The following is a 13,605-nucleotide window of genomic DNA, read 5'->3' as shown; positions in this document are numbered from 1 at the left end:
GTATTTAACAATACACACAAATTTTTTCACAATTATAGAGTTTTGAAGCGGTATAATATATTGAAAATTAAACCTGAAAATGATAAAACAGAACACTCGGTGGAAAAATCGTGTAAAGACATTGAATCTAAACCGTTTGATGTGCAGTTCTTAAGCAAAGAAATTTCTACAACAGAGGAGTGTTTGGTAAAGAATGAAGTCGACAGCAGTTATAAGTAAGGCGATTTTTAATACCATTTATTTTTATCCTAAATAAAGCTACTTGTAATTATGTTGTCCTCCTATTTAAACTCGTCGTTGATATCAATGTTAGCGTTTCGATATCATTAAACTTATATTAGGAACCACTTGTTCATATAATTATAGATTGGTTTAAAACTACGTTTAACTCTTATCAATATAATGTTAAATCAAAATAACAAAAAAAAAAAAAATTATTTATTTCTGGTTATGATGACCGGTCAATGTCTGCGGTACCACATTATGTTAGCTTATGTTTGCATTGTTTATATATATATAGGGCATTTTGAGTCAAACCACGTGGTCATCGGCTTAACCTCCTCAAAATTTTTTTCTTCTTTTGGTCTATGATAAGACCTTTATTTTTTGAAATTTTTATCACTAATTTTTGCTCTAAATATAGAGGTTTTTCAGTTATTTTTCAAAAAAAATAGATTTTGACCCGTTTTCGATGTTTGAAATTTTAATCTTAAATTAATCTATTTTGTTTCATATGTGTTGCAGTATTCATATTTCGTGTAAAGCGACCGATACCTGGAATAATACAAAAAATATGGATTGTAGTTTTATTGGAACTATAAAAAATAATTTTGAGAAAAATATATACAAACTACGTCGGTTCGACTGCAATGTATGTCAAAGGAGGTTTACAGCCAAAAATAATATAATCCGGCATATTGCGAAATCGCATACCAGTACTTCCGTGAAAAAGAAAGCGCCTCAAAAAAATAAAGTCAATCATCGTAACAGCAGAACCAAAGAGTATACTCAAAACAAAGATGGCTTATTTAATTGTGGTATTTGTTTGAAAAGTTGTTCATCAAAATCATACCTTAGACAACATTGGCGCGTTCATACCGGAGTGAACCCCTTTAAATGCAATATTTGTGAAAAAAGATTTAGTCAGATATCTCACCTCAAAACTCATGAACGCATACATACCGGCGAGAAACCATTTAAGTGCGATGTCTGTGAAAAAACATTCCGTCTACAAAAAAGTATTAAAGAACATAAGAGGACACATACTGGTGAAAAACCTTATAAATGCGTTGTCTGTGAAAAAACATTCTCTCAACCATCTTATCTCAAAAAACATGCACGTATTCATACCGGCGAAAAACCGTTTAAATGCAATGTCTGTAAAAAAACATTCAGTCAACAATCTGATCTCAAGAATCATACACGGATACATACCGGCGAAAAACCTTTTAAGTGCGATGTCTGTGAAAAAACATTCCGTCTACAACAAAGTCTTAAAATACATGAAAGGATACATACTGGTGAAAAACCTTATAAATGCGTTGTCTGTGACAAAACATTCAGTCAACAATCTGATCTCAAGAATCATACACGGATACATACCGGCGAAAAACCATTTAAGTGCGATGTCTGTGAAAGAACATTCAGTCAAAAATCTGCTCTCAAGTCACATGCTCGTATACATACCGGCGAGAAACCGTTTAAATGCGATGTCTGTGAAAAAACGTTTTGTAGACAACAACACCTAAAAATTCATAAACGCACACATACCGGCGAGAAACCGTTTAAATGCGATGTCTGTGAAAAAACGTTTGGTAGACAACAACAACTAAAAACTCATGAACGCATACACACCGGAGAAAAACCTTTCAAATGCAATGTCTGTGAAAAATGTTTTAGTACACAATCTAACCTCAAAACTCATGAAAAAAAACATACTGGCGAGAACCCCTTTAAATGCAATGTCTGTAAAAAAACCTTCACTCAACAATCTGATCTCAAGAGACATGCACGTATTCATACCGGCGAAAAACCCTATAAATGCAATGTCTGTGAAAAAACCTTCACTCAACAATCTAAACTCAAAAAACATGCACGTATTCATACCGGCGAAAAACCGTTTAAATGCAATGTCTGTGAAAAAACATTCAGTCAACAATCTGATCTCAAGAATCATACACGGATACATACCGGCGAGAAACCATTTAAGTGCGATGTCTGTGAAAAAACATTCCGTCTACAAAAAAGTCTTAAAAAACATGAAAGGATACATACTGGTGAAAAACCTTATAAATGCGTTGTCTGTGAAAAAACATTCAGTCAACAATCTTCTCTCAAGAATCATACAAGGATACATACCGGCGAAAAACCTTTTAAGTGCGTTGTCTGTGAAAAAACATTCAGTCAACAATCTGCTCTCAAGTCACATGCTCGTATACATACCGGCGAGAAACCGTTTAAATGCGATATCTGTAAAAAAACTTTCACTCAACAATCTGATCTCAAGAATCATACACGGATACATACCGGCGAGAAACCTTTTAAGTGCGATGTCTGTGAAAAAACATTCCGTCTACAAAAAAGTATTAAAAAACATGAAAGAATACATACTGGTGAAAAACCTTATAAATGCGTTGTCTGTGAAAAAACATTCAGTCAACAAACTCATCTCAAGAACCATGCACGTATTCATACCGGCGAAAAACCGTTTAAATGCAATGTCTGTGAAAAAACATTCAGTCAACAATCTGATCTCAAGAATCATACACGGATACATACCGGCGAGAAACCATTTAAGTGCGATGTCTGTGAAAAAACATTCCGTCTACAAAAAAGTCTTAAAAAACATGAAAGGATACATACTGGTGAAAAACCTTATAAATGCGATGTCTGTGAAAAAACATTCATTCAACAATCTCACCTCAAAACTCATGCAAATAAACATACCGGCGAGAAACCTTTTAAGTGCGATGTCTGTGAAAAAACATTTCGTCGACAATCTAATCTCAAGAGACATGCACGGATACATATTGGTGGGGTACGATATAAATGCTCAGCCTGTAATAAATCATATGGTTGCCAAGATACTCTTAAAAGACATCAAGCAAAAGCACATGGCTCATAACTTTATAAACCTTACGTATGGACAATTTAGTAGTTTTAAATTAGTTTTTCAAAAGCTATTTGTTATTATTTTACAATTTTTTTTTATCAACAATTTTAGTCAGATTGAATATTTTTGTTTTAGTTTTCTTATAATTTTTAAATTATTACTATCTAAACGATAGTCAACTGATCACAAGGTATTTAGTGAAACCAATATGTTTCACACATTATAAATCAGTGTACTTAACTCAACATGTTATATTATTTTGTAGTTTAATTTTACTGCTTAATTAATTTACCTAAGATTGTACAGTCATTACCACCAGAATACATGTGTATGTATTTAGTATTTATGTTATTTGGTAGAAGCAAATATACCCATATAATGTTATTTTTTAATTATTAAATCTTGTGTGTTAAAATTTCAACATTATATTGTACAGTCCCAGCTGTGTAACGCCTCTAATGTTTTATGTTCAGTTTTAAGTTAACTGGAGGATACAAAGAAAGTTATACTTTCCATCCTTATATACTAAATAACATTTGTGCAAATCTGGCATACCAGTGAATCGTATCCATCGAAAAAAATCTATTAAAATTATATTTTATTATGTATCATATAACTATATTCATAATATTGTCAAAATAATAATACACTATTTTGATGTTGAAATAAATATAAAAAAAATTGTTACAAAATAATACCTAAGCAAATTAGAACAGCAATTGAAAACGTTACCTTGTTAAAATGTACACTATTTTGTAAAAACCCCACAAACGTTGATAAAAATGAATGGTAGTATAATAGATAAATTAATTTGGAATTTGTAAAAAATAAAATGAATAAAAAACAAGTTAAAAAATGTTTTTCTCTATTTTAAAAAATAGACTTCTCTGTATGTTGCTCCAAGCTCTACATTTATATTAACCTATATATACATTAATTATATTTAATTTGAAAATATATAGGTTTATAATTAAAATATAGTGAAGGTACTAAAAATTACTGATGATAATGTGAAGACCCTATCAATGTCTTTGACCACTCAATTTATATTAAAAGAAACATAATTAGTGTTGGTTTTTATTAAAGAATAATGATGCTGTTATACATGTATTAGTTAAATACAAAATTACCACGCAAAGTAATTTTACCCGTATAAAATGTTTCTAGACAGTAATCTCTATGTTACGTTAATTTTTTTGTAATGAAATTAAGTTACATACTTACATGTTCTTTACTTTCATTATTTTATTTTGTAACTATTATCAATACTGATTTACTTAAAATTTTCGATGGGATGAATATTTAATTCTATGATTCTGTTGTTCTTTTCTGCTTGTTTGGCCAATCATAATGTTTTTTTTCTTAAAACGATTACGATCTTACGATTTAATTCGAATTAATGATATACGAATGTATAAGTACAATTTGGGTCTGAAGGAATGGTCAAAATTGACAAAACTATAGTGTGGCCAACAAAGTCAAAATATGACTAGAACCTACTACCGATAAACATTGACAAAACAAAAACATATCTTAATCCCTTTCCACAAAAAGGAGTAGACATTTCTTCTTTATTTAACATCTTCAAGTAAAGTTTATCTAATATAGGTCAGAAAAATAGACCAAAGGTACATCTAGAACGGAAGTATAACATTTACAATTTTATCAAAAATCTGTGGTCAAGCGTTTATTTTAAAGTGATTATGTATGACAGTTTACCTCCACGATGCGAAGTACCTCCACGTGCGAAAATCACTTCTTATCACACACATACTATCATAAGTCTGTCTAGAAGGAGTTGGGGGTAGTTCTTCCAAAAAATGATAACGCGTGATAAGAAAAAAATGTTACATAACCTATAAAATGTGTAATACTACAGATAGTACCAACATCGATTTTACCAAAAACCCGCCAAGAGAAATTTCGTATTTTAATATCAAAAACATTGCCTTTAGTTAGGTTCTTATCTTTATTGCAAATTGTAGTTAGATCTTTATCAATTATCTAATTTAAATCGTATACACTATACACGTAAAATTCATAATAAATTACATTATATTATAGTATATACCTATCATATAAGTATATGTTATAATTTAATATTATTTGGTATAAAATAATAATAATTTTATTAAAATTTCCCTCAAATTGTTTATATTACTATTTAAATAAAACATTATTTTTACTTTTTACCTAAATTAGTTAACGATTTTAGAATTTGGCTGTCAAGTATAAATTAGTTTTACCACATCTTACATATGTATTCTGTAGTTAAAGAATACAGGTAGGAGCTTATAAGCTTTGTCTTCAATCTTGTCTTTTAGAAGATATATTATTAACAAAATTTGGTACCTAAAGGATATATTAGAGCAAGATAACGGAACATATGACACTTGTAGTTTAAATACCTTACATGAATAACTAGAACCAAACACATATTTCATTTTCAAGTTTCCACATAAATCAATATATACATTATAAGGTTATAGTCCTAAGTGAACCTTTTGCCAGATAAAGACTCGTGAAGAGAAAAAAATTGTTGTACGGCCCCTTTTGCATGGGATAATAGGTAGATAATACGAATATGGCATAATATAAAATTACTGTAAACTAGATTTAACAATTCTGTTGTGTTAATAAAAATGATCAAACTTGGGTCGTAATCGTATAAACGTCATACTCAATAAATATATAATGTAATTTAATACAAACTTGCTTTTATGTTGGTGAGATTATCAAATCAGACTGATCGGTATTAAAATACCTTGCAAGACTGAATGTTATTTATAATCAATTAGTAGGTTTTTAAAATAATTATTATTCACTTAATATTTTACAGAAATTAGTTTATATTAAGCTACTCTGGGTATATATTTTTATTATATAAACCAAACTAAACAATATGACTTTGTTCTGAAATAGTTATTCATATGATTTAAAAATATGATACAATTTTTGGTCAATATAAATTTGCAAATTTACAATTATCTCTTGATTTGAAAATGTCCTTGTTTGTTAGAAGATTGCATAGCCCATATTTTATTAATCTATGTACTTATTCATTTAATATGGCCATTTACTTAGTGAATAGTTAAATTAATAATTTATGAATAATTACACCAGAAATCGCATAATATGACAATTGATACACATTAATGCGAGCGTATCAAATACTCATCACATAAATGTTGATCTACCCTTGGTATGGTACAAAGATCTTAATTAAATAACTGCAAAACTTCTTCAAACGATTAAACTGTTCCATCCTTTATAAATTAGGTATGGTACCCTCGTGTTTAATATATATTTTTCTGTTCTAGGAACTTGCTTTCTGTTGTAGTTAAATAATTTTTGGATTAAGTCCTGCCGTTTTACAGTGGACAATATTGACATAAAGCTTTTTTTAAATTATTTTAATTAATACTCTGATAATCAGATAGTATAAAAATCTATTAGAAATTAGAATACCTACTTAGGTATATCCATATTTCATTTAGATCTTTTAAAATTATATTTTCATAGATCCATAGATTTATAAGAATTTTTGATATTGCACATTTCCAAACATAAGTAGAATTAAATGTCTAAAGTGATGCTGTAAGATACTAGTGAAAAGTAATAAAATATTTTTGTACAAGCCTGGCAAAGACTTGGCTAATTATCTTTTACCTCGATTGCCTTTGTAGAAATACAATTATTATCAATTAGATTTGTTTCTTATAGAAGTGATATTATAACTTTTCTGTTATTAATTCTGCCTACATTCCATTTATTAAGAAATGTATACTTTTCTTATATTATAAAAAAAATAGAAATAATACATATTATAAAATAAATAGATACAATTGCAAGTTGCAGCATCTCATCATATTTATTTATCTTTTATCTCGTTCTCATCGAGATCTGCTGTTAAAGCTCTTTTTGCCCACAATAAGTTTAATAAGTTATAATAAGACTGATTTAAGTATGTTAATATTTACTTAAGATTGGTGAAGTTGTGAAAATTTAAATGATATAAACGTAGCTATGGACATATTTAATGTGAAAACTAATGAGGCTATTTCCAATTCCACTAATATGTATGTAATAAAATTGTCAAATCAGAAATTAAAAGAATGAATATCAAGCGGTCAGGTTAACTCTATTTTAACTAAGTGAACATTTAAAAACAGATTAGATAATCCCATTTTTATTTAACATTAATTAAAAATGGTATAATTGTGTTAGGAATATCTTATACCCCCATAATTTTGGTTAGAAATACTAGATTAAACTAGTAGAAGATAATTCTAACTTTATACTGTTAAACAGTTGTACTTAACTAAATTGTAGTTAACAATGAAAAGTATAAAAGTTGTAGGTATTTAATTTATCATTATTTTCAGGTAAGTGCCCCAATAGTTTTAACAAATGTGTCTTCATTCCTTTACACAAAACAGGAAATAAATAATTGTTCAGTAGTTATTATCTATTATTTCAGTCGGTAATTATAATTACTAGGGCTCTAGTTATAATTACTAGACTGTAGCCATTATAAACCAATATCGTTATCACTGTCTCTATCAAAAATATTTGAAAATCATTAAATCCCAAATAATGAAGTAATATAATATTTAGTTATTAAAACATATTTACATGGTTTTACGAGTTTTTATAGTTGAATTTGAATAAAACTGAACATATGGTTTTCAATATTCAAAACTATTTTAATCTAGATAACTTAAAGTTTAGAGGTCAAAACTGTGTAGAGCTACAAAATTGTGTTTCATGAATTATGATTCATATAAGATGTAACTGCGTTACTATTAAAAATAAAATAGTTGTATACTTTGATTCATTGATAACTGACTAAAATGAAAATATCAAAAATATTGAATATGTTATAAAACTATTCAATTATTATCAAGACATTATTTATATATATCTATAGTTATTAGATAATAGCAGGTATTGTTAAGGGTTAAACTTACTAAAGCTAATTTATTATTTAAATGTTGAATCTATAATTATTTACTACATTATACTATGCATATAAATAAAGATAACGGTATCTGGACTTTATAATACAATTTATATCGAACACATCATTGTATACTTAAAGAGAGTATTCAATATGTTAAACATCCTTCGTTTAAACGTATTATATAATATCACTTAATACAATACACAGATACAAATCACTCGTTATCGAGAGTAAACGTGTCTATGAGAACAGATTTAGAAAAAATACATTTGGTTTACTTTTACTTTATTGTGTCAAAAACTACATCTAAAAACTAATGCATTTCTAAATAATAAAATTATAAACAAATATATACTATATACTAAATACGCTTTGTTTTTTTATCACATATTAAATATTATTTAATTAAAAATTATCAAAAAAGTAAGTGGTTATTAAAACATGTTTTCAGTTGTAAAATAACACAAACAAAAATGTTTTGAAAAATAATTTATCTTTTGGAAGAACTCTTATCTCTTATCATTTTTTGGAAGAACTGCCCTGTACACCCACCAACTACTGCGCCGGGTGTAGCGTTAGGATGACACCCCGTCTAGTAGCCGGCTGCCATTTTCAGTCCGCCATTCGATTATCTCGCACGACTTCGTCTACGCGCTCGGCGTCTTTCTTCCACGCAGACATTTTGTTATTTACTTGTGTTTAATCTTGTTCGTTAATTATTTGTAATCTTGTTCCTAATTTGTTAATAATATTGTGCTGTACACGTTAAATATACGAGCAGTGATATTTAAATAAATAACAAAGCGTTTTGGTGGTTAGGGAACGCATCTGAACCTAACCTCCAAACTATTATGTATAAATACTAATTATCTTGTTTGTATATAATTGATATTTATTGTTGCCCGATTCGTGAACATCTCTAGATTTCCATCATTATAACTTGGTCGAATTCTGCGATAAATACCTAACGTTTGTGTCGTGTTTCGTTATTTCATTACAATTGTGTTTTATCTTGCCTGTTAATTAAGTTTTTAGTAGTAGCCTGAACAGCAGTGTTTACAGTTCTCTGTTGTGTACGATTCTACAATTTGTATGTGAGTACCTACTGTTTTGTATTTTTAATTTATTTACAATATTGCTGTGTTTTCTGTTTTCCATTGACTAAGAGTATTTCTTATGAATACACAGAATGGTAATAAACTATATGTGTTTGTTTATAACTTCTTTATTAATTAGAGTTGAGTCGAGTGGTACGGAATCGGTTTATCGTCTAACTTTATCATTATCGTCTTAGCTTCTTACCTACAAGTCATACTTGTAGTTTTGTGTTACTCAGCTGATTTAAGTCAATTAATATGTAGTTTTAAATTATTAAAAAAAACACAATATATCACTCAAAACTTAGTTATTATTTTTCAAGCAATGTAGACTACATTTTCTTTATTATATTATTATTACTACTATATTTGTCACTAAAAAAATAATTAAAATGGTGCACAGAAGTACAACTTATGTTAAATGTCAAATATAGAATTTTGAAGAGTTATAATATGTTAAAAATTAAACATGAAAAGAAGAACAATCCTTTAAGAAAACATATGAAGTCATATTGTTTTTAGGCTATTATAAAACATTAGAGTTTATATTATAAAAATATTTCATGTTATTTTACTTGTTAACGATAAGTTAAAATTTTCAGTAGAATTACTCTTTTAAAATAATTGTTTGGTAAATACTATTTTAAAAAAAATAAATGATATTGTAATCATCTACTTGTGGGTATGATGTCTGCAGTGCCACATTATGTTATCGTACGTTCGCACGACACTTACCGCGTTATATATATATATAAATAGCTAGAAAATATAATACAATTTTTTTTCATTCTTTTTTAAAATAGAAAAAAAGTGAAAAAGTGTCATTTATTATTATAAAAACTATATTTTAAGATACATGCTATTATGAAATTACTGTACATTAAGGGGGAAAAGTCTTTTAAAGAGCTGTTTTTCTCAGGTTTTGACATGTCGAAATCTACTTTTGAGTATTATTTTATTTAGTTTTTTTGTATGTACTCGTTGTTTTTCTTCTTTTTGTTTGTTTTTTATCATTTTATAATTATCATTGAAATCATGTTATTACTAATAATGTATCCATACATTTACATTTTACTCATTATTACTGTCTTAATTGTTGAGTCAAATATTTTTTATTAAAAAGGCTAATAAAAAAAAACAATTATTTGAACAAGTGGTTCCTAACATAATTTTAATGTTAGGTAATGGAAAGCTACATCGATAGCAACGACAGGTTTATAGAGGAGGAGGAAAACATAATTATAAAGTTAATAGTTTTAATTAGGATAAAAAAATGTATGGCCTAAAGGTCGAAGCATAATCATAAAGGGAAAAAAAGAAAAATTACTTATAGTCTACATCATTTAAATGTCTAATTAAGTAAAAATACATTTTCCATAGTAAAATTAAAAAAATAAAGAAAGGAAGAAAAATTGTATTCACAGACCTTGCATTTTTGGGGTTTTTCTCAGGTATGTATCTTTTTATTAGTACCGGAGGAAAACCCCATAAATACGATGTCTGTGACCTCCAGTCAATAATCTCTGATTATTTATTAACGTTATTAATAAAGGCTAATAAAAAGAAAAAGTATTCATATTTCGTGTAAAGCGACCGATACCTGGAATAATAAAAAAAATATGGATTGTAGTTTTATTGAAACTATAAAAAATCATTCTAAGAAAAATATATACAAAATACGTCAGGTCGAAAGCTCCTCAAAAAAATAAAGTTAATCAACGTAACAGCAGAGTCAAAGGGCATAATCGAAACAAAGATGGCTTATTTAATTGTGGTATTTGTTAAAATAGTTTTTTATCAAAATCAAACCTGAGAAGACAATGGCGCGCTAATACCGGAGAGAAATCCTTTAAATGCAATATCTGTGAAAAAAGATTTGGTCAGATATCTCACCTCGAAACTCATGAACGCATACATACCGGCGAGAAACCATTTAAGTGCAATGTCTGTGAAAAAACATTCATTCAACTGTCTGATCTCAAGAGACATGCACGTATACATACCGGAGAGAAACCCTTTAAATGCGATATATATGAAAAAACATTTCGTAGACAACATCACCTAAAAATTCATAAACGCACACATACCGTCGAAAAACCGTTTAAATGCGATATTTGTAAAAAAAACCTTCATTCAACAATCTGATCTCAAGAGACATGTACGGATACATATTGGTGGGGTACGACACAAATGCTCAGCTTGTGATAAATCATATAGCCTCCAAGATGCTCTTAAAAGGCATCAAGCAAAAGCACATGGCTCATAACCTCATGAACCTCACGTATGGACAATTTGGCTGTTTTAGAATAGTTTTTCAAAATAAATTTGTAATTATTTTACATTTTTTTTTATATGAACGATTTAATTCAGACTGAATGTTTTTGTATTAGTTTTCTTATAATTTTTTAATTTCTACTATTGTTTAACTGATCATTAAATTATACACTTGCACAAAGACATTTAGTAAAACCAATGTGTTTTATACGTGTTTTGCGTATACTCAACATTTTATATAACTTGGCAGTTTAATTGTACTGTTAAATTGAGTAAATTAAGATTGTACAAGCATTGCTAACAGAATACATTAATAAATAATATTAATATTATTTAACACAATATAATCGATTTAGGTATGTCATGTAATTTTATTTGAAAATAAAAACTTTCTTCTTTTATTATTTTGGGCTGTTCTCTGCAGACCATATATAATTATTATATAATTGTTATATAATTTAGCAGTTTAGTGTTACTCTATAATTAAGTAACTTAAGATTGTACAAACATTACTAATAGAATACATGTGTATGTATTTATTAGTTTTTTTTATAGTTTTTTTTTAGATAATTATGTTTAGTTTACTTTCTACAGCTTACAACTATAAAACATTTAAAAATAAGTTCAGAACACTACTGTTTAATAGATTTATTTTTTTAAGTTTTCTTACATGCTTAAGTGATCTACTTACTTATAACTAATAATTAATGAATTAAACTAGTTTTTAAAAGTATTATACACATTTCATTATTGATGATTTGTTCGTATTTGTAATTCTTTAGGAGATCCTCATTGTGAAAGATATGACACAGAACAAAAACAGAGCATCTGGTTGACAAAGAGAGCAATTAAATTATTTTTGCCATGATATGATGATATAAATAATGTTACTCTGAAATGATATGGTATTCACTTATCATGTTATTTTTTAATTATTAAATCTTAAGTGTTAAAATTTCTACATAATATTGTACAGCTGCAGCTGTGTAACACTTCTAATTTGTTATAATCAGTTTTATTTATAAGTTAACCGGAGGATGCAAAGAAAGTTATTTTTTTCATCTTATGATAGTAAATAACATTTGTGCAAATCTGGCATACCAGTGAATCGTATCCATCGGATAAAATCTCAATTCGTCATTACATCTTAAATACTTTTATTGGAACTAAAATTATTTTCTATCTTGTAGAATTATATAGCAGAGGTGGATTGTTTATTAAAAAAAATAATAAGTAAATACTGATTGTCATACAAAAAAAAAAAAGATGATAATTTATTTAAATTAAAATATGCTGTTTGGAAGAAGTTTAAATGTTAGGTTTTTAACCAAACAAATTGGATGATGTGTTAAATTAATAAACATTTTATAAGTATAGAATTAAAATATTTTGTAAAAAGTATGAAGTAAAACTAGTGGAAAACTATTCAACAGCTTTTAATATTTTATAAATGTATACATTATAATATTTAAATTGATTGTTATCTTTGATTTTTAAACAAACTGATGCGTTATTTAAAATGTATAAGAACTAGTTGTTTCGAAGATCGTATTAATTGTGTCTGTAACATTTTGGGCTTTCCGTTTGATTGATAAATGTTTAATATAATAATGTTATTAACTTTCGTAGTACCATTCGATGCGACCATTCATTTATCAGATAAAATAAATATAATAAAACAAAAAAATGATTTATTGGATAATAACGGATATAAATACAGTGAAGAATTATATTTTATTAGAAATCATTTAATTGTTATCATAATATTGTCGAAATAATAATGCATTTTATTTTGAATTTTTAAATAAATTTAAACTAAAATCTTACAAAAACATACTTTATAAAATTGCATGTGTAAAATTTGGAAGGTTTCTTATATAATAATTAAAATGTATTATTATTTCAACAATTATGATTACATTTATTTTTTGGACAAGTTAAAAGTTTTTAAGTACTTAAAAATTAAAAAACAAATTATACGTTTTATTAATTTCATTTATTGTTGTTTCTAACTTAAAATCAAAATTTAACATTTTTTCCTGATCCATCATAATATACTTGTTTGATTCGTGACTTATTTTTAACATTTTTTTTTTTTTTATCTATATGTAACCTTAAAGTATGGAATTTCACTAAAAAGTGATATATTTAAGAACCTA

General features: G+C 27.3%; 1 protein-coding gene across 3 annotated transcripts in view; it reads left to right on the top strand.

The window, feature by feature from the left end:
- LOC126833086 (zinc finger protein 721-like) overlaps positions 1–13,605 on the top strand; it is a 132,487-nt gene that overhangs the window by 21,440 nt on the left and 97,442 nt on the right. For all 3 annotated transcript variants that reach the window (XM_050564228.1, XM_050564229.1, XM_050564230.1), the window contains exon 5: positions 745–2,369. In XM_050564228.1, the coding sequence (XP_050420185.1) occupies positions 745–2,369 (1,625 nt within the window). The remainder of the gene's footprint in view (positions 1–744; positions 2,370–13,605) is intronic.

The sequence above is a fragment of the Adelges cooleyi genome, unplaced genomic scaffold, assembly GCF_023614345.1.
Source record: "Adelges cooleyi isolate 19-005CV unplaced genomic scaffold, UGA_ACOO_1.1 ACOO_flye_CR_arks_rails_tigmint_CR_PRNA_17, whole genome shotgun sequence".
Classification (NCBI taxonomy): Eukaryota; Metazoa; Arthropoda; class Insecta; order Hemiptera; family Adelgidae; genus Adelges; species Adelges cooleyi.
Note: the sequence above shows the minus strand (reverse complement) of the source record. Positions and strands in the feature narration are given on the sequence as shown.